General features: G+C 43.2%; 1 protein-coding gene across 1 annotated transcript in view; it reads left to right on the top strand.

The window, feature by feature from the left end:
• Positions 1-15,829: 15,829 nt before the first annotated feature.
• The window catches only part of axin1 (axin 1), a 29,123-nt gene continuing 21,734 nt past the window's right edge, over positions 15,830-23,218 (top strand). The window contains exons 1-2 of the mRNA XM_080723991.1: positions 15,830-15,962; positions 18,439-19,413. Of these exons, the coding sequence (XP_080580117.1) occupies positions 18,518-19,413 (896 nt within the window). The 5' untranslated portion in view covers positions 15,830-15,962; positions 18,439-18,517. The remainder of the gene's footprint in view (positions 15,963-18,438; positions 19,414-23,218) is intronic.

Here is a 23,218-nt window from a genome sequence, read left to right as displayed (position 1 = left end):
CCACCGCTCAAAAACTCATATTTGTTAGTTTAGTGTTCCCAGACACCTTTCACATCACAACCTGAGCTATACCCTCGCACACATATACTTTTGGATGGTACTTGGATGACACTGTCCTACAGCTTCATTATTGGAGTGTCAGTAGTGATTCTAACTTTTCATATAATAATCATGTCCTTTTCTTTCTTCTTTTTTTATTTTTGTAAGCACATAGCAACAACTATAGCTACATTTATTTGGAGCTTCTAGAAACTTTGGAGAAGTGACTCAAATTCTAAAATGCACACATTTTCACTGACACCCAAAAATATGTTTTACACTCAGTCACAACGTGAGGCTATCTGCCTGGCATTGTGAATGACAGCCGTAGTGACAGCCCACCTGAATAATAGGCACAGGCAACAGCACCAATCATGCCATGTGGCTGATACAGTGAGAGAGTTTGAGATGTTTCTGTAAGAAAGGTGGGGCATTACAAATATTTAAAAACATAAAGTACTTCGAACCAGAAGGCAGTGGTGAAACATAATGATTGAGGAATGGCTTGCTTCAAGTCTATAAAAGGAGTATTGCATTTTGGCTCCGAAAGTCTGAGATTGGCACCATTAATGTTTTTTATGATAAGGAGCCGAGGGCATTTACTTTCTGGGCTTTAAAAGGGGGCCATTAAGAGAAAAGAGAAATGGGGCGTAGATTTTCACACACACACACACACACACACACACACACACACACACACACACACACACACACACACACACACACACACACACACACACACACACACACGTGCGTGTGTGTGAGTGCATGCGTGTGCGTGCATGCGTGTACGAGTATGTACTGTATGTGTGTGGGTGCGTGCCTGTGTGTGTAAATGTGAATGTGATGCTTATATATGTTAGTAAACTGGCTGTTAATGTAAAGTCTTTTTAAAAATGCTAATGAAAGTGTTTCAGAATGTTAGCATCAAGGGAAATGCAAGTGGCAGCCAACACCATGGGTCCTTGCTGGAGTACTATGAGGAGAAAATTGGTCATTGTGAGAAGGGTATGCTGGATCTGACCCTGGCTCCAACAAGACAAGCCAGTGTGAAATCTGTTTGAAAGGTAAGCAGCTGATAAAGCTATGCAACAAAGGCAATATCATCTCTCCCTCTCCAAGTTTTCTTTTCACCCCCTCTATCTCCTCTTTTTGCACATTTCTACTCATTAACCGGAGTGGGATTCCCACAACTTTGTATGCTAAATATGTAGCGATTCAAAGAAAAAAGGCAGATTGACTCGGGTCCAGTAACTCATTGAAAGGACTTTTTAGCTTAAGGGTGCAATTTCAGTTAAGTTCATTTTCATTTAGGAATTGTAGCCTATTTTTTTGTTCTTTGTTCTTTTTTTCATGACACCTTTAAGTCCCAATGCCCTGTGATCAATTCATTATCTAGACTCAGCCCAATGTTTACCCAGCAATTATGAGCATATCACTCATGCCTGTTGGGTCTGTTACCATAGTTACAATCCGATTCTGCGGACAATCATCTGGTCCTTATTTCCTCCAATAGGCTTGCAGGGCTGAAGCTGCGATATAAAGTAAAGATGCTCATCTTTCAGCAACACACAAGTAAGAAACAGAAACAGGTTCATGAGTATGAGAAAGTATTGCATATTGGCAAGAAGGGGACGGCGCCCAGTCATGGCGGAACACAGAAATGAGATCCGACGACCCACACAGCAGGAGAGGCAGGTGAGAGCATCTACCATTTTGAAACTCAACTCCTCTTATTGTTCATTGAAAGTGTTTGGCGGAAGAAAACCGAGACAGTAAACAAGATACGCCTTAGCATTGAGTCTCTGAATATAAAAGGGACCAACCGAGATTAACAAAAAGATGGTATCAGTTTGGATAAAATGCATTTGTTGGTTGAAAGCGAAGAGAAAGCTCACACTTAAAACAAAAAGACCTGCTGAGCCTGCTCTGGTCATATTTGTTTTGATTGGTTTTAATGAAAGAATTTCAGTTGAACACTTGTTTACTTGGTGTTCCTTTATAATACGTACAACGTGAGAAATAACACAATACATTAGTCCCAAGTTTCACAGAAGCGAATAAAATAGCATTGTATTTACGACGATGCCGCGATATTCCTTATACCAAATTGGCCTTAATCAAGCGGAGTCCTCCAAATCTTATTACACGGAACATCTGAGGGGAAGATATATTCAGCCGCCATCATAGCTTGAGCTTTGAGGCCAGCCTCATTCAGATCAAAGGCTTGAGGGTTAAAATGGACTTTTGTTTGCTCTCCATATGATTTTGAGTAAAGTAAATGTGGGCTGTAAATCTGTGTGCTTAGAAAAAGGACAACAGCCAATGCAGCATGTTCACGCTGCCCCCCTGCTGGGCGGCCCATGAGCCTGTCGATATGGCAGTTTGATGTTGGTTGGAAAATAAGAACCCCCCCCCCCTCTCATAACCAACACAGAGAGGGCTGGAACAGAGAGACAGGAACAGAGAAAAGAGGGTAGAAAGGGAAGAACCATCGACAGATGGACTCCGTTGTGATTAAAGATGGCGGCAGTTCATACTGCAGACTGCGAAGGACTATGCTCGGCGGGAGTAGTCTGCAATTCAGCACAACAAAACCAAGAACCACACAGCAAGGTAAATCCAAATGGCCTTATTAGGTACCGTATGATGTCTACTTGACGGAATCATTGAGAATGGAGACTGCTGTTGCCACAAACTTTAAATCATGTTGTTTATCATTTGATTGTTTGTGTGTTGAGGGGTTTTCGTTTTTCAATTTGACGACGTACTGCCTCGGTTATGACCTCCCGCTTATCAAAAGTAAAGCACATCAATTTATTTGACTGCTTGATGTGCAGCCCTTGACAACATTAATGGAGATCACAATAGGTCTCCATGCTTAATTTTGAGTGAATTTCTTAGTCATCCTGCTATCCTGCAAGATGAGGTACTTTCGCCATTCGGTGCATGGCTACATACATGTCATTGCTGTTATGTCATCACAGTATGCAATGCTTTGTCTTTAGATTAAGATTCCCCATGTTACTATAGAAATGAGAAGATCCAGCAATATAAACTTAAGTCTGCAAATTGTTAAATCCTCTGTGCCTAATCCATTCCTAGGCTTGTTCGTCATGATATATTCAGCCAGGACAAAGGACATCAGCAGGACTCCAGAATACATTTTCTGACAATCTTTTGATATTGCTCTCTGAAAATGTTCGAGAACGGAGATTAAACCTGAACATGTGAATACAATATCTAATTTCAATTTCTTATATTTGGATAATTAGATTATTTGTACACATGTTTTTGAAATCATCCGTTTTAGCTGTATCTGTCTTTTCTTTTTTCATTAGTAGGTCTGTGATTTATATGTTGTATTTTTCCCTTTTTCCAGGGGGAAAAGACAATTTTTTTGTTTTTGTTTATTTATATTTTAGCATCTTTTAGCAAAACCAGTTTGCAGAATAGAAATTTCTATTGTGCCCATTCAGAAAAGAAGCATTCATTTAATTGTCCTAATAGGCTTTTGTTCATGGTAGCGTCCTCAACAAAGATAAGCCTAGTTCAACCAAGGCCTACAAGGGGGTGTAAATCCACACTGACAGGTGTAACAAATAGACAAGTGAAAGGAATTTCAGGAGACGATCACTTGGGTTAAGATATACTTTATTGACCAGAATGAAGCAGAAAGCAAGCATCACACAGCATGGCATATTGAGCACCCTACTATAGAGACAGCATAGAATCTAAGCCTATATCTAAGCGCATAGTATTGGCAGCCTACCTTAGCTCTACTATAAGACAGCATAGAATCTATAGCCTAAGTTAGCATGGTTTGGCATGGGGTTCTGCCTCGGGCCATGGCTCGCTGAACCCACGATCCTCATGTTACCATGAGCATCGAGGGCATAACTTAATTACAGCGAGCCCTGGCCCGATACCCCCCGAGGGGGATCTAAGGCAGAACCTGAAGGTGGCGCTGGGGTGGTGGCGGGGCAGTGCTATGCAACAAGACTGAGTCCCACCATCTGACTTCCCTAAGAACTATGGGTAAGGGGGGGGCAGGACCTAGTGACCCACCCCCCTCCGCGCGCGCGCTCCCTTGGGACCGCCCTCTGAACTGGCTTTGATCCTTACGAATCGTCGCACTATTTCAGGAGACGATCACTTGGGTTAAGATATACTTTATTGACCAGAATGAAGCAGAAAGCAAGCATCACACAGCATGGCATATTGAGCACCCTACTATAGAGACAGCATAGAATCTAAGCCTATATCTAAGCGCATAGTATTGGCAGCCTACCTTAGCTCTACTATAAGACAGCATAGAATCTATAGCCTAAGTTAGCATGGTTTGGCATGGGGTTCTGCCTCGGGCCATGGCTCGCTGAACCCACGATCCTCATGTTACCATGAGCATCGAGGGCATAACTTAATTACAGCGAGCCCTGGCCCGATACCCCCCAAAACTACAAACCCCCAAAGCACGCCAAAATCTCAGAATCCCATGCCAGTGCTAGCCAACTGCGAGGAAGGCAGCTCTGCTGTGACTCTAGCGATTAAGTTATCATTACTGCGGGGCAAACTATGAACTGCCTTTCCTGCTAACGCAAAAATATAATAATTAAGCATATTAGCATCTGGCAGAGCGAATATTACTAAGGCAAAATACTAAGCAATGATATTGGCAGCTTGCCAAAAACGCTATAAGTACTGCTAAAGCAATTTAATAATTAAGAATGTTAGCAGCTGGCAGACCGAACCAACGGTGAGGAAGGTGGTACTGCTGACTATAACGATATACTGCAATCTGACTGAAGCCATACTAAAACACCCTAGAGAAAAGCGGGAGCAGCAACATGGACGTATATATATATAGACAGCAGAACCAGAAGCAGCGATGAAACCTTTAATTCATATAACTACAGCGCCATACAGCTTCACATCCTACCTAACTAACACCCCAGCAACCACCTAGCTTTTGCATGATAGAAATATTGGAGCGCGCAGCAACGGGCCACGCAATGCAATGCGTGGCCCGCAACCTATCAGGGGCGCATGCCCCGAGTAACGCAACAGAAGCAGCAAATAAAACACGCAACCTATCAGGGGCGCGTGCCCCGAGTAACGCAGCAGAAGCAGCAAATTGAAACCCTATGGAACAACCCTGCCAATAGTGCCTGCAGCACTATTAGCATCAGCAGCAGAAGCGTTAACTGAAACGCGTCCAACTCCAGCTTGGAACCATTACGCTTCGGTCAGTCCTGTGTTGTGTGTGCTTGATAGCTTGGCGTGCAGGATCTTGAGTTAGCTGAGGGCACCAGAAGTGCTGGTGGTGTGGCTGCTCCGATCCGGAGAGAATGCAGAGTGAAGAGGGGCGGGCCGCAAATCTGGCAGCTCTCTCCGGGGGTCGTGTGACGAGGACGTCGGGCAGACAGCCCGGTGTTCAGCATGGACATGAAAGGACAGAAGGGAGAGTTAGTTCTGCGACTGACACTGGTGTACCTTCCCTGCTTAAACTGCGAGCTGCAATCTTCAGAGGCCATGTGCTAGTCGCATCTTAAGCCTGGCCTTGGTGACCGCATGTGCTTGCCGCAGAAATTACAATCTTAGCTTTAGCTGACCATAACAATGAAACCACGCCTAAGGTCGCTGACTTTTAAGATCAGAGAAATTTTCGCAGCCCACGGAGCGCTCTGCTGCAGAGTCTGCTGCTGCACATATGAGAATCTCCACGAGATACCCGTCTTGACCTTTAAAGGCAAGCTATGCAAGCCTAGAGAGCGGCTAAAGCCCAACATTCAGTACAAGTAAGTCGCTGCTATGTAACTATGGTTGCCTATTATCAGCAAGCTTAGAGAGCGGCTGAACGCTCACAGAATCGAACAAGCAAATGCGTTGCTATTTACCTGCTAGAGTGAGGCTCCTCAGGGCATCTGGGAAAGCTGCAGCTGGCGCGAGGAATGGAGTTCCCACCGCTGGTGCTGGAACTGCAGCTTCCCATGTTCCCTTGCGACCTGGCGGTGGCGACGACGGTCGCAGCCTGACAGCGCCTCCGGAAGATGGGCCGGCACCACAGGCTTCCAGCACGACGCAGCGCTGGTTCATGCTCATGGTAGCAGCAGTAATAGCATTAACTGATGCTGTAGCGGGCGGGCGGGCAGCCGGACGGGAGGGCCGACAGGCAGGTGGGAAGGCAGGCGGGCGGGAAGGCAGGCGGCGGGCTGGCGGTAGGCCACTTCCGTCTGCTGAATATGGCGCGTGCAGGCGGGCAGGCAGGCGGGCGGGAGGGCGGGCGGGCAGGCTGGCAGGCTGGCAGCTCATGGTAGCGGCAGAAGTAGCGGAAGCTGTAGTAGCAATGCCCTCTCCAGTGCTAACCGACTCCTGACTGGTCTCATGGAATTATGCAGTAGTGGACGAAACTATAAAGAGAAACATGTTAGCAGAAAACACTCAGCCGCTGCAGCGCGACGCTGCAATGATGGCATGCTGTAGCAGCCGCTATGCAGCGGCTCCGGCAAGAAGCTGAAAGGACAAACATGATGTTAGCAGCAACATGTAGCAGCCGTGGCCCGAGCTATAAAGAAAAACGCGATGTAGTGGAACATGAAGCAGCTTTATCATGAAGCTGCAGTGCTAACCTGATGCCGTGGCAGGGGGCATGCCGCAGCTCCGGCCTGGAGCTGTAATGATAAATATGTTAGCAGAAAACCTCAGCAGCTGCAGCGCCATGCTGCTATGGCGACCTGCTGTAGTAGCAGCCAGAGCCCTAGAATGGAGAGTTGCGTCACTCCCGTTCACTTCGTGGGGCCAGGTCGTCTACGCACACATCTATTGGCGTATGGTGACAAACGGCCAACCGGAAGTTTACAAAATGCATTGAAGTCTATGAGGTGTAAAGTGACAATGAACCACGTGACCAGCGCTGTTTCTGACCCCGCGGTGACACCACTCTCTGATTATACTGCTCTGGTAGCAGCTATGCAGCATCTCCAGCACGAGCTGAAAGGATAGAAATTGTGTTAGCAGTTAGACATGCCGCAGCAAGAAGCTATAGGGTAAAACACGATTAGTGGAACATGTGGGCCTGCAGCCACTCCGGCCTGGAGCTGAAATAATAAACAGATGTTAGCAACCAACAAGTATTAGTTTTAGCATGAGCTGAAAGAAAACATGATGCAGCATTTTTACAAGCATCAGCCTTAGCTGTAATTATTAGCAGTTATGCTAGCACGCAGCCGCAGGTTGAGTGGAGCTAACAATAGCTGAAACTATAGGAGACATTGTGGTATCTGACTGTAGCAGCGGCAACAAGAGCCACTAGCACCATAATGTGACCATTTTTGCCTACAAGATAGCAGCACAACGGATAAGGAGAAATCCTGGATATGAACATGATGTTACAAATGGACATGTAGCAGCTTAAGCGTGAGCTGTAACCAGCACTGAAGCCAAGTGCGGCGGCTAAGGAAACACTACTAGAAATACAGTGTGCTATGTGACCCAATACTATAACCATCCCTTTTACTTCTGATACACTGGTAGCAGCTTTAACATACAGCAGTACCGATAGCTTGATGGTGTAGCAGCACACTCGCAATTTCCCAAATTGCACATTTCTAGTTTAGTAACAGACGCGTGGGAGCTGAGCATGCACTGCCCAGATAAGCATGGTGTCAGCATCCTACAAGCGGTAGCATCAGTTTTAATTTATGAGCAGCAATTACCGCAGCATTAGCAGCTTCCAGTGGAAATAAGCTTAGTCTTTTCATGAATCTCCTTTTAGTAGACCTTGTACCAGTGAACTGTACCGTCATGAAACTGTACCTTTTCCTATGCAAACTTCTAATAAAGTCTTCAATCAATCAATCAAAGCTTGGGTAGAGCTAGCCTCAGACGAAACCACGGAGACACAAAATAGGCAACAATTTGCCTATTTTACTTAGCATTTAATAAGCAGAACAACTGACAACTTAGAACTTATCAAACCCTAACTTAAAGCTTGCGGTGCGAAGAAAGCTGATGAGCTGCAGCTGATGGATGCTGAAACTGAAGAGAATATTTAGCTGGAGCTACCGAGCATTTAGAGAAGACTACGATTCCCTGCATGCACTAGCGAGTTCAACTGGTGACGTCAGGACAGACAGGCACGACCTGCGTTAGCGGAAGCAAAACATTGTTTGCACGTAAACTGTGGCCCTATGAGCTTGCTGGTTTCCTCCTCTCAGGAGCCCATGCAGACAGACAAACTTTATAGACTTCTCAAAGAGAGGCGATTACTGTATTTAATAATTCATCCCGCGAGGGCTTCTACGCCACGGTAACTGGCAGCAGCCCTACTGTGGTCCAAGAAGCGACAGAAACCATTTAGCTGCTATGTTATAGCAACTAGCACCTCATAAGCAGCAGCTGTTAAGACGGCCAGACAGTGCAAAAAGAGGAAAACATACACATAACCCGAGGCGAGGCAGAAGCAATATAGGCCCCATACTAACTAGATTAAGCACGCTGCGGGCGAAGCTTGCTACTAGCACGACGCCGAGGCTTGGCATGATAGAGAACTACATTTCCCACACGCAGCGCTTAGTATTTGCTGCCGAACGTCATGCCGTAAATCACCGCTTGACGTGACTCGGCTAGCTCAGGAGCTAGGTGAACGCTGCCGTTTACAGACACCTGCAACCTACAAACTGAATCCTCCTAGCGTGATTCATTACCTGCTACTGATTTACCAGCTAACAGCATCCTTACCGAAATAGCCGGCTAGCAATAGCCACCAGCTAGCTCCTAGCTGACTGTATATTAAACCTGTTGTTCCGCGCTAGCCGATACGGCCCGCGCCGTTGCAAAGTACTGACATTGTTATCGACAAACCCAACGACTGAGATTACTTTAACTCATGGTAGCCCAGTAAAGGCCCACCAGGGCACGAAATAAGTTAGCATTTAGCCCGTAGCCACAGCCAACTTCTATGATACTGAGTTTACCTTTGCAACTTTAGCAAGCCTGTAGCACCTTTGAAATAGCTTTAGCAACAAACAACTGAAAGTACAGAAATCAGCTAGGCACCAGCAACGATAGCAAGAAATCTGAACCTTGAAACAGCAGTTTAGAATTCAGCGATTACCAGAATAACAATCTCAAACTTCCCATACACCTGGCCAAGAACACAGCTTCTTAGTTTGGCAGCTAAGAACATGAATTGAGCGATAGTAAAATAGCAGAAACAGCCAGAAATACTCAGCCAAGTTAGACACCCTGTCCAAGCGGTGGGCAGCAGCACAGCTACCTGCAAGCAACAAGTGTGGCACTTGTGTGTGTACTGCAGCGTGGTAGCAGCAGCAGTGCTATGCAACAAGACTGAGTCCCACCATCTGACTTCCCTAAGAACTATGGGTAAGGGGGGGGCAGGACCTAGTGACCCACCCCCCTCCGCGCGCGCGCTCCCTTGGGACCGCCCTCTGAACTGGCTTTGATCCTTACGAATCGTCGCACTATGAACTGGGAAATATGAAGTCTTCCACTGGGAGGATGTCACTAGATCACATCATTAAGTGTTAAGCATTTATTAAATACAAGCTACACTTTTAAATACTTCTTTTGATATCTCTTATAGCAAATTATATTGTTATTGTCGGGTGGAGACCTTGTATGTCCAAAACGTTATCGTTTTAAAATTATTTAAACTAGTGAATATAGCCGATCTACAAGCACACAACACCTCACACCGCACCGCACTATGAGGTGTTGTGTGCTTGTAGATCTGCTATTTTCACTACTTTTGTGCAACACTCTTGTATGATAAAGTAGGGCTTTAATTTACGAAAGAACATACTATTTTTGAAACTTGGAGATACAAGGTTTCTGCCCGACAGTGACGATATGTTATCGGTGAATCATGCCTTTTTCTTTAATTAGATAAAATAAATAACATTAATAACCAAGAGTAATAACATAGCTAAAACACTAGACTACATTATAATTATTGTACTATTTTGACAATCCTATTAGGTGATAATACTGTTTTTGCAGTGCCATTCTTAGGAGCTGTAATGCACAACCATATGGCACATTTCTGCTTCGAAGTAGGACTGAGTGGCTGACACATTCGTACCACAAAGTTGCCTATATAATTTAGGCTTTGCTGTCCTACTGTTTTTCCAAGCAGCTCCATGGAGTGAATTGCTCAAGGGCATCACAGAGGTGCTTGTGCAGTTCAGGAGGGAGAGATCATTAGCCATTCTCACTCCACTTAGGTTTTCCCAGTTTGTCTTGGGGCTTTTCGGTCACAAACCCATTTCTTTAGCCTTTAGGCTACTGCCACCCCATATTATAGCAACTTTCTTCCCAAGACATTCCTGATACCTACTTGTAACACACACACACACACATACGCACACACACACAAACGCACACATGCTCGCACGCATGCACGCACGCACACAAATGTTAGGCTATTAGTAAGGGGAGAAGTTTGAGAATTTTTCTCTCTATGTACGTGTGTGTGTGTGTGTGTGTGTGTGTGTGTGTGTGTGTGTGTGTGTGTGTGTGTGTGTGTGTGTGTGTGTGTGTGTGTGTGTGTGTGATTTTCATTAAAAATAAATGAAACATAAATTAAAGCTCTGCCCATGACATGCACTTCTCATTAGATGCAGGAAATAAAAAGTGGAAGTGATGCACAACAGGAATACCTAATTAATGACAGCATTTGGGACAGCAGCAGAGAGAGAGAGAGAGAGAGAGAGAGAGAGAGAGAGAGAGAGAGAGAGAGAGAGATAGAGAGAGAGAGAACAGGCCGTGGTGAACAGATTGAAGTTGCACAGTAGTTCATGTACAAGTTACCATGTAAAAATATAAAAAATAAAATGAATCTACCACAGCACAGTTTTAGCTGGGTAAAAGACCATAATTGAAATGTTAGCTTATTAGTGTGGATTGAGCTTCCTTCAAGAGCATTAAATACTGTTTTGGGGGCATATTTTTTTCATAGTTGTAATTGATTAAATGTTTTATCTGCAAGTGTTGGGATACAGTATGGTTAAGCACATTGTTCAATAATTAAAAAAAAATAAAAGAGCTCATGGAGATGATGCAAATCAATGCCCACCGTTACATTTCCTAATGTAGGAGTCCACGTCAGCCTTTGCAAGTTGCTTAAAATGTACTGATTTCTGTCAGTTTGGATGCTGCTGGCTAGCATGTTGTGACAACCTGCTTGTGAACTCTTCACCTTCTCTGACTTGTCACTTCAGTTTCAGCCACAGAGACCATAGTCAGGATGACTCAACTCACTGTATTGCAGCGTTTGTCTTGCATGGGTGACCATGACCTTCTCATTCAAACTGCTGATAGGATGCTTCAGCGTGATCTTGTGTCACTTATAATGCTGCTCATTGTTTGCTGTAGTAGCTGATCTTCTTCTTAAAGTCCTCTGAAAATAGACATAGAAAAAAGGAAAATAGAAAAATAATACATCTACATCTACAAGCACATGACACATGATGTGTTGTGATCTTGTAGATCAGTTGCTTTTGCTATTTTAAATTTTTCCTCACAGAATTGTATTTATCACTGTAAAAAACCTTTAAATCAGAGCAATACCAAATAAAGCTCATCCCTTGACTTCCTGGCATAATAGGAAATTTGGCAGCTTCTGTTGGGGATGGTTACGTGCACTGCAGATAAGTAATATATGTAACCTTCACAGTGCATGGGTTAGGGCAAATAAATAAATAAAAAACTGCACATTTTGCAGAAAATATAACAACAAGCACAGGAATGACAAAATGAGATGGCCATATTGTGAACTCTGCTAGTTTGTTTATGAGCAGCAACTGATGTAAATACATCTGAGCCTTGCTGTAAAAAATATAACATTTTGAAATACATGTATGTTGTAGTGATTATCTCTACAATTATTACTTAATTTATAGGGATAGTTGACTGGGGTTCGCCAGGGGTCTGCACTTTTTGTGTAGAGATCTACGCCAAATGTCTTTCCCGAAAACAGCAGATCTACCGTACAATAGTCACTGAATGTTCGTCCAGACCAGAATAAGGAAGGATGCTAGGGTCCATATGGTTAAATCACATCACCCATTATACAGATTTGCTTTGTTTCACGGTGTGTATAGTTCAACGGTTCCCCGGGGGGGGGGGGACAGGTCTAATAATGCACTGAAATATGACGCTTGACACTAAACAAATGTTTCTTGTGCTTCCCTTTTAAGGACCAAATGGATGGAAAAGATACATTTTCATGGCAGCGTTCTCCATTGGCATGGACCTCCCAGTGGAGAGGACTGAGAGGAATATTATCATTACTGCAGTCTGACTTGTTATATGACCCTGCAATGGAAACCTCACTAAATGGAAGGACTGGAGGATGCATGAGGCAGAAGGTCATAATCAAGGTAAATTCTGTCTGTTTACATAGATCTACACGCCCCCCCCCCCCCCCAGTGGTGGAAAGTACATTTACTTAAATACTTTACTTACTGTAAGTACAATTTTGAGGTATTTGTACTTTACTCAAATGTATTTAATTTAAAACGTATAGTCGGAGGCCTTAGGGTTTTTTCGTGCTAATCAGTCTAAAAGCGCAAAGTTTTGCACAGATGTATCCCAGGGCATGCTCTAATGATTTAGCTAGGGCGCCCGAGTCGGCGACCTCACAGCGGCCAAATCAAGTTGGGCTCCCATCAACTTTCTATGCAGAAGGAAAATACACAGAAAAACATCTGCTTTAAGTAGGATGTGAGGGGTCTAACTAGAGGTTTGTCATGATTCTGAATCCATTGCAAGCATTTGTTTTGCACAAAAAAAATCCTTGGGGTATAAATGGCCCCACAAAACGATGGTTTAGTGATGAGTCATCACTTTTCACAGTTTTGTGAGAGTATAGTGTATAGAAAGTCAATGGGAGCCCAACTTGATTTGGCCGCTGTGGTGACCACGAAGGTTGCAGACTCGGGCACCCTAGCTAAATTATTAGAGCATGCCCTGGGCTACATTTGTGCAAGATTTGGTGCTTTTAGACTGATTAGTACGAAATTACCATTCTATCTCCCTAAGGCCTCTGACTATTACTAGTTACTTTGCAGATACAATTATAATATTATAAAACATACATTGACCACTTTAGCCCTATTTTATACTGTGGCTATTTTCAAACATTTTGTACTTCCACTTTTTGTACTTTAAAGGTGATACACCATGAAATTTCACTTTTCCTATTTTTAAACCTTTTTTTGGGGTCCCACTAGCACCTTCTATCCTCACAAAGTCCCATTTCTGACCGTTGTGTCTTTCTCTGGATTTGAGAAGGCGAAGGTTAAAAGTATCCCACGGGTTCTCAAAACAGGCTGTCCAGATTTGCTGCCGATTGTGACGTCATCTGCCGATTGTGACGTCATCACAAAAAAAAAAGAAAAATGTTTAAAAAAAAAAAAAAAAATCTTTTTCAAAAAGATTTTTTTTTTCAAAAAGATTTTGGGGGGGTGGCGCAGTTCAGGCCAAAGGTGGTACTGCAGCTGAAATGCTCTGAGAGCCATTCAAAAATGAGAGAGGCTCTCTATTCAGGAGTGGTAATTTAGCCTCAAACCTTTTGAAAAACGTTTTTGGGACATAAACAATATGACATAAATACTTTTTAAATGCATGGTGTATCACCTTTAAGTACATTTTGACACTTTCATACTTTTACACAAGTAAATGTTTTATTCCAGACTTTTACTTGTAAGGCGGCACCCACACCAAACTACCTAGGAACTTCCTTGGAGGATTTTTGCAACAAAAAAAAAAACGCTCCATTCTCATTGAAATGCATTGGAGGAATGGGGAATCCACTCTCTCAGGTACTTTGGTGTGGGAGCAGCCTAACAGAGAATTTCTACATTGCTGTATTGATACTTTTACTTAAATAAAACATTTGAGTACTTTTTTCTACCACTGCCCCCCCGGCCCCCGCCCCTCTTCTCCTCCTCCTCCTGCTCAGAGTGTTCTTGTAGTACGTCGTTTTGTGACTGCATGGATATTTCCATTGATAACAATGTTCAATCCATGACGGAGACTCTCGTTTGTTCTGTTTGTTCAGTATGATGCTGTGATGGTTACTGTAGGTATTCATATCAAAATTTCCCAACAAAGAAGGCTGTGAGTATGAACATGGAAGTAGGGTGCTTACGTGCTTAGAGTAGACATTTAAATCTATGGGTCAAACTGAATGAGGCTAGTGTGTAACAGGGTATTTATGTGTCTGCAAGATTTTACTGTATGTTTCCAATCTGAGGTTGGGCATTGAAAAGATGGCCCAGGGGCAATTCTTTTTTAAGATATGTTTTGGGGGCTTTTCTGTATAGTAGACAGGACACAGGGAGAGAGACGGGGAATGACATGAAGCAAAGGTCGTCGGGATTGGGACTCGAACCAGCAACACGCTGTCATGCATCAGAGCCTATGTGGTAGTCAGCTATATGCCTGACCCCCCCGGACCCACTTGACTGGGGTTATGGATATAAACACATGTTCTCGTCTCCTGTTGTTAGTGAGAGGTTAGATCTCTAGCGTGGACAATTTGCTCGATACACACGTTTCACTCATTCATTCATTCATTCATTCATTCATTCATTCATCTACCTTATTTTGATAGGACAATGAAAGGAACATATCATGAGAAAATGTTAGTAGACAGATTAGATGGGAATATAATGCAGTAAAGAAGGAATTTCAATTGTCATTTTTGTTGACTATAGGCTTATTGTATTATACATGCACGCATACTTAGTATATGTGTGTATACCACACACACACACACACACACACACACACACACACACACACACACACACACACACACACACACACACACACACACACACACACACACACACACACAATATATATAGCCTAGAGAGAGAGAGAGAGTGTGTGTGTGTGTGTGTGTGTGTGTGTGTGTGCGTGCTTGTGTGTGTGGTCCTTCCTATGTAGGGTAGGGTTGAGTAATCAATGCAATGTGACAGCTGTGCTTAGATTTGATCAAATTCTTATTTTTGAATGATTCTAATGTAATAAAACATATGAATATAGGCTAATTAAATGCAATATCTTAGGCTTAGCCATGGTTGCTCTTATCTTTAGTGGATCGAGCCACAGAATTAACAGCCAAAAATAACCTTATTTGTAATGATTTACATTTTTATAAAGTGATGTTCAGTAGACTTATTATCTTGTATGATAGCCTACATTATTTTCTCAAATAGGCTAATCTCTAAACCTGATCGATCAAAATCACATGTTTTTTAATACAATCACAAAAGCCAATATAGATCCACACATTATATGTAATTACTCATTTACCACATGATCGACCGTTTACATGCACAGCAACCATAGTCATTACACTGGGACTGCGTCTATAACACAATGTGTAGCCCATTGTGTTCCTGACAAAAGCATTCAATGCATTGCTGTATGATTCAATGTCACGCCGTTTGCTCACAAACTGGCCTGAGGACGCGTGAAACTATTTTCCACTGTAATCACACGATGAGGACACGGGGCTAAATTGGGTAACAGCGTCAGAGCCATTGCATTTATACACAGTATACATTTGGCGGACTATACCACCGTTACCTGTGCTGTGTGCGTTTGTCGACCTCATAAATCAGAAAATACAAGTACAAGGATATATTTTCCTTCCTCTCCCTCTTTCAAAGACTGGCAATGTGTGCTGTGAACACGCGAGGCGCTGTGCATCATCTGCTCTGTAGCCTCTGCTACACAGACAGTGAGAGACAGCCATGGAAAGGTGGAGAGCGGACTGTTTTCTTTGTTATTTTTAAACTCTTGCAAATCGCACCTATGACACCATTCATAGTGACCCGTGTCGGTTCATATCCCCGATGCACCCGAAAGCGGCAAGAAGATTTTCACAGGTGAAGTATAGATCACTTTTTTTCCACCCAGCTCAGGGATTGGGATTGCGGTATAGTCGGAGATATGTGCCATCGTTTTTTTTTTTTTTGCTGTATGTAAGTCAAATCCGAAATCGGAGTGTGATCTTTCTCCCTCTCTGCGCCTCGTAACGGAGGGGGAAACGTGTGTTGTGCTTGTTGTTCGTCTAGTTGGACGGCCGTGCGCGCGGATAATAGGAGAACGATCGGGTAAATAGTGTTTCAAAGTTGTGCACTTGTCGGTGGGCTCTGCTGAAGGGCCTGGCTGTAGTGTGTGTACGGAGTTTGTTTCTGGCTCCCCTCCCCCACCCGTACCGTACCGCCGCTGTGCTGCTCATTCTGGAGAGGCCAAGACATGAATGTGATGTGAGGCTCACTTCAAAGGAGACACACACGGGCTGTACTTACACAGCCTGCTCGCCTCGCACAGTCACACACAGGTCGCCCTGCGAAACACAACCATTGCTCACGTACAATAAACAATAGACACACACAGCATAAGGTACAGTCCGAGGAGGAGGGCATGCTGCCATGGGATCGCTGTTGTCCCCATGGCTTTAGTGTCATTTGCAGTTCTACTTCAAGGCTGCAATTTGGAAGTGATTTCGGCCAGGGTTTCCCATATTCGTGGGCAGTACGCTGTACACAGCGCTACATTTTAGCCGTGCAAAAGAATGTTGAATAGGAAATCCATGCAGTGTACAGTAAGCTAGTGCTATATCTCAACCAGAGGGATTATCCCATAGCATTTTGACTGCAACGAGGGGGGAAAAAATCTGGAAATGGGAAGGGAGGGGGATCAAAACGGTCCAGTTCAAGGGCAAACAGATTCCCAGAAACTCTCAACTGGGAAATGCAGTGGCGTGCATGTGTCCGCGCGGCCCGTGCGTTATTGTTAGGCAAAGGTAGCGGTATATTAATAGGTTTAATTTAGTTAGGAAATATCTACCTGTAATATTGGACAATAGCGTAAGTGGGCGTGGCCTAAATAGGAAGTGACTTATTATTTATAAATTATTTCTACATTGGGCATAGGCCATATAGTTGCGAATAATTTCAAAAGGTAAAGGAAGAAAAATTAACAGTTTTAACCCCCACATTAGCATGTTGTTTAGCATAGTGATTGATGTAGTGATTGATGTAACTATTACACTATTACAATAGTGTAATAGATAGTCACACAGCATCAATGACCACAATATCCCTAGTTCAGTGTTATTGAAATTGAAGGTCACTGTCCTTTACTGTTCTGTCCTGTAATAATAAAGCAAAAACTGGTAGTAATTCGACAAGAACAGATTGTTCCGCCCCTTGCGATAAACGGGAATTTATAGTAGCCTACATACAAGTATGCAGTATATTGTACCTACTTTTTGTATTATTTATATGTCTGACAGGGATCTCATCTCCTATGAGCTTGTAGGCTGCCTTAGAATGGTTGTGATATTACATAGGCCTACATTTCATGGATATACACAGCCAGAATACTCCTTTGCCCTCCTGTCTCGGGTAGTTATCGCAGCAGCATTAAAGATTGTAGCTCTGCGTGTGTAGTGTACTCACCCAATAATCAATCGCTGTGACTTGGGGGTCATCTAGTTTCATATCCATTTGAAAGTTCTGCCAGAAAATGTGGGTTTAGTAAAACATCTCCACTTTTCGATGAGCTTCAACCGCCAAAATGATTGCAGGACTGAACATAAGAAAACCTCTTTTGGTGAGCACAAGAGGCACACAACTGACAGGTGTGGTTAATTACCCAGCATCATTCACAATGCACCTGTCAACTGTGTGCCCCATAGGTGTATGTGCTCGCCAAAGGAAGTTTTCATGTGGTCAGTGTGGAGTTGGGGTTAAAGGTCACTCTTAATTCAGCGAGAGAGCCCAATACACAATGGGGACTACAGTAGGCGCACTATTGACCATATCAGAGCTAACAGGACGTGGCGGATGACTGCGTTCGTGGATTTTATTGATCTTGACTAATATAACTTTATCACTGCTGTGTGACATGGATTAATGGGGGATAATTGTTACGATACGCTTGTATGTGTTGATTCAGTTAGCGTCATAATGTTCGGCCTAATTACACATGAATTACACATCAGATTTATTGTGATGCAGAGAGTGAGGTGAATGTTGTTGCTCCAGGGCTGTATTTTCTAGCAGCTTGTTGTTGCTTGTTAATTGTGTAGCTTACATTTACAAAGTCTCATGTGTTACTGCTGGCCCCATATTATTACATTCATTTCAGTGGTTTACTAAGATCTTGCACTAACCAGTTAATTCACAATATCAGGTGGTATTACTCCACTTTTAACATGGTTTATGACAGTATTATCGTAACACTGTATGTAGGTTGTATGTTAGGTACATTGAAAACAAGCTATAAGAGTGGGGCTGCATTTTGATGACTTAACAAAGCTGCATCTCATTATGTATTTTTCCCCCCTTGCAGGAGACATTTTTTCGCAGTGGCATAAGTAGAGGTCTGGATCTAATTGTTGTGCGGTGTGGGCTCCACGGGGACGTGGCGTATGGACGCTGTGACTATGAGCGTAAGCGACAAGGGGGGCTACCTAGTGGACCTGGGAGGCAGCTTTACTGAGGATGCCCCCAGACCCCCAGTCCCCGGGGAAGAAGGTGTGTTGGTGTGCAGCGATGGGCGCCAGTACGGCAGCGGTGTCTATTCCTCAAAGAACGAGAGCCTCAAATGTGAGGCCTCTGTTGCTACACCCAGGCGGCCTGACTTGGACCTGGGCTACGAGCCAGAGGGTAGTGCCTCCCCTACGCCACCCTACTTGAAGTGGGCAGAATCTCTGCACTCACTTCTGGATGATCAGGATGGCATCCATCTGTTTAGGACGTTCCTCAAGCAAGAGGAGTGTGCAGACATGTTAGACTTCTGGTTTGCGTGCAGCGGCTTCCGCAAACTCGAGGCCAATGAAGGTAACGAGGAGAAGAAGTTGAAACTGGCAAAAGCAATTTATAAGAAATATATCTTGGATAACAATGGAATTGTCTCGAGACAGATCAAGCCACCCACAAAGTGCTTCATTAAAGACTGCGTGATGAAGCTACACATTGATCCGGCCATGTTTGACCAGGCTCAGACTGAGATTCAGACTATGATGGAGGAGAACACCTACCCTTTATTTCTCAAGTCTGACATATATTTGGAATACACCAGGACTGGCGGAGAGAGCCCTAAGTTGTACAGTGACCAGAGCTCTGTTTCTGGGAATGGAAAGGTTCTGTCGGGCTATCTACCGACATTAAATGAAGATGAGGAGTGGAGGTGCGACCAAGAGCTGCAGGAGCTGCCCGAGTGCGATCCGACGCCTAGCAACAGGCTCACACAGAAGTTACTAATGGAGACGACGCCCCAGCGCGTTGCCAATACGAAGAGATTCCCGGACACTCCAGAGTACAGGTAAATCCTCCCGGCCATCTAAAAGCCTTCAGCCTCTAACTACCCAGCTACTCTCTTCAAGTGCTGAATTAGATATGAACACGCACGCACGCACGCACGCACGCACGCACGCACGCACGCACGCACGCACGCACGCACGCACGCACGCACGCACGCACGCACGCACGCACGCACGCACGCACGCACGCACGCACGCACGCACACACACACACACACACACACACACACACACACACACACACACACCTCCTTTCCAACCTCTGTATGAGTGCTGCCTGAAGTTTGAGATGAAAAGAGCATAGATGTTGCACAACGGACAGCTTAAGCAACACAGGAGGATACTCTTAAGTATCTGTGGCTGTGTATCTGTGAGAAAGTGTCAGAGGTTACAGGAACTCCTTCGCTTGCTTTTAGAAGTTAGAGGCAGGGGGCTCTGTGTATTATTATGTCTATGCATGCTATACGCATATCTTTCCGTGGGTGAGCAAGATTTTGAAGATGATTTTCTTTATAAATGACTGAGAAAAGTAAGGAAGAAAAGGTGGAAGACAATCTTGCCTTGATTTAATGGTACTATATAATATACTGTATGCACTCCCTATAAATGTAGACCATACATAAAAGTTTTCTTTTAATCATAAAAAAAGAATCTATTAAAGCAATTAATTCATCCATTTCTGGAAACTAATTTTCTTTAAAAATACCACTGGTTGTCTTCTGTTGGATTTCTACTGTGCATTAGTGTATAGGTTGGGAGTTGTTCTTGATATCAGAGAGTGAAGAGTTTGCAGTCAAATGAAAAATGCAGTGAACAGTTTTTTTTATTGATGGTGCTTGTTTACTGGAAGGGATATCTACCTCAGCTGTGAACGTGCGCAATGCTTTGGTGCAAAATATTATATGTATTTTCTTTAACCATTCACTATTCACTATTTCAACTGTGTTCTGAGAGGAAACGTCCAAGGCACAAGGCACTCACAGTTCAGGTGTTACACAAGTTAAAAAGACTTTATTAGATCATCTTGGCTGCGAGCCTGTGACTATGTTTAAGCAGAAGACATTGTCAGGGTGTGAGGAAGTTGCTTCAGCGTGTAGCATTATGCATTTTGAATAATGTTTAGTCAGTGTTCAGGTTTCCAATTCCAAAATTGACATTACTCACGAGGCAACATTGAAAAAAAGTGAACCAGACAGCCCCTTTTTACTCTGAGAAAGACAACTCAACTCATTTCACTGCAACATGCAAAACAAACTAGCAGCAGCACCAGTGCTAAGTAATAGTTTAGTTGTAGCAGCCAGAGGCAGAAATGCTCTTAACCTTCTACATTCTCGATAGGAGCACTCTAGTTGATCTATAGATTATGAGTGTGATGGTTAGGCACAAGAAGTCATGAATAAAACTAGTGTGATGTCTGTTCAACAAAGATAGGGTACACACATGTGACTTTGACACCAGTGTGACATTCGGTACAAAATGGTGAAAACAAGGTGCAGGAATATGAAAGGGACTCTGCAGCCCTCAGGGCCATACCTTATTCTGCTGATTCAGGTAGAGCCAAGGAGACCACTGCAGTGATGGGGATGTTGTTTATGGCCACAGATATCAGACTCTATTGACGTACTGTATGTGTATATTGGTTAAGGGCTTCTCTAAAAAGCCCTAAACATAATTGTAAACGTTCAAAGTCTCAATTATAATTGATAACATTATTATTGTATGGCATTCAGTTTCACAATGATGCTTTCGTTTAAATCCAGATCACACCTCTCCTTCGTCACAGCGGTGCACATTTGTCGCCCCTCCCATACTAGTAGGGATGGGACAATAATCGTTGTTATCGTTTATCGTGATAAAAAAAACACACACAATAATTGTATCGTGGAGATTTAAATTTATCATGAAACTGTCCTACATCATGCACTGGGATCAATTCACCTTTTATTTGCCGAGCTGCATATCTGGTACCACTTAAACATCAAATCTCTTTTCCAAAAAATAGTCGATCTACAAGCTGACAGCTTGTAGATCAGCTTCTTCAGAAAATATTCCGCCCCAGGATAATGGCTGTTGGGGATATTTAGATTATCGCGATAATATCATAAATCGCAATTTTCATATTGTCCCATCCCTACTTTTGTTGCCCCACCCTGATACTAGCCCAAAGTCCCTTTCAGTTAGTGGCATGTCTAGTTCAACTCCAGCCAAGAGGATGGAAAGAGAGCCTTTGGTCAACAAGAAAGGTAAAACCAATTCAGCGGTTTGGAAACACTTAAGTTTCGAGTCCGCCGAGGAACAAAAACAAACATTGTGTAAGATTCATTAAACATTGATATCTGTATCACAAGGCAATACGATCAATTTATTGAATCACCTGAAATTTAAATACAAAGTAGTCTATAACCTGTTTAAAGGAGTTAGGAGATCAAGAAAATCCACTGTTGTCGGATGAATATCCAGAGTCATGGGTAATCGTGTTAAGTAATTGAATGTAATAACTAATCTATTAACGAACGAGAAGGTACATTTATAAATATAAATGTACTATAAATGGAAAGGCATCTCTTTCCATGTCAAAAACACATGACACTACCAAATTGTACTGAACTCAGTACATTCATGTGAACTGATACACCCAGCATAATCTCAGTGAAGACGCTGCTCTGACTTCTCTTGGCTTTACGTTAGGCTACTCTCTGACAATAGACAGTAGGCTGATTTATCAATCCAACAATGAGTCATTATAGGGAACTTATCTTCCCTGCCAATTCCACAAAAAGTGTTCAATTGGTACATTGGTACAGAAAAAGGCTTTTTTTTTTATTGAATTTTCAATGATTTTGGTTCAGTAAAACCTGTGCATTTGAACCGTTTCAATGCTTCATTCATCTAGACCGGCTGAGGTTTTGTCGTTAGCCTAAGTGTTGAACATTTGAACGGTGGTGGTGTCCTATAGTAAATGTCTTTATAAACTAAGGCCCTCCACATCAGCATTGATGTGTTGGACAACGTCAGTGGCCAAAGATCTGTTGATGTGTAGGCAGGGTGTACACAGTTGTGACTGTTCATAAGTTGTAGTGAGGCGTTTTTAGTTTTTGTTTTGATTTTTAGCCACATTGGAGAGATATAGGCCACATGCAGGGCTGTGACGATTACAAATTTAAGTTGATGATTAATTGTCACTCAAATAATTGCGATATGTTGTTGACAATTACATTTCTGTTTGGCTTGTAGGCTTTGATGTTCCAAATACACATTACATACATTTGATAACTTTATACTTAAAGAACATTGATATATTAGTGGAAATAAGCTGATCTACAAGCTCACAACGTGTCGCATTGCGAAGATCTGGTATTTCCACTATTTTTGAAAATGTTTGAAAATATTTGAAAAATCTTCAACATGGAAACGATTATGACAAAGTAATTGTGATTATGTCAAATAATTGCGATTAGACGATTATGTAATAATTGTGACAGGCCTTGCCACATGTACCTCTAGTTGGACTAAGTTTGCATTCATATAGTGTTTCATACACTAGTCGACTCCACACAGCATTCCAATGCATTCCATCACGGCTCTGGTTTGCCTAACATTACTTTTATAAGTATAACATTTTCTATCTCATTCTTTACCTTTTTTTTCCCTCTGGGTTCCCGGCACAAAGAAATGACCTCAAGCTAAAAACTGCGGCACACGTACATACAGTACTATGACGTGGGCAGCCCGAAAACTAAATTGTGGTCGGAGTTTTCCAAAAAAGTCTGTTTTCAGGGGCCAAAAACCTGTGGATAAAATACCCCA

This window comes from Nannobrachium achirus (assembly GCF_963921795.1).
Source record: "Nannobrachium achirus genome assembly, chromosome: 4".
NCBI classification, from domain to species: domain Eukaryota; kingdom Metazoa; phylum Chordata; class Actinopteri; order Myctophiformes; family Myctophidae; genus Nannobrachium; species Nannobrachium achirus.
This window is presented reverse-complemented; position numbering and strand designations above follow the sequence as displayed.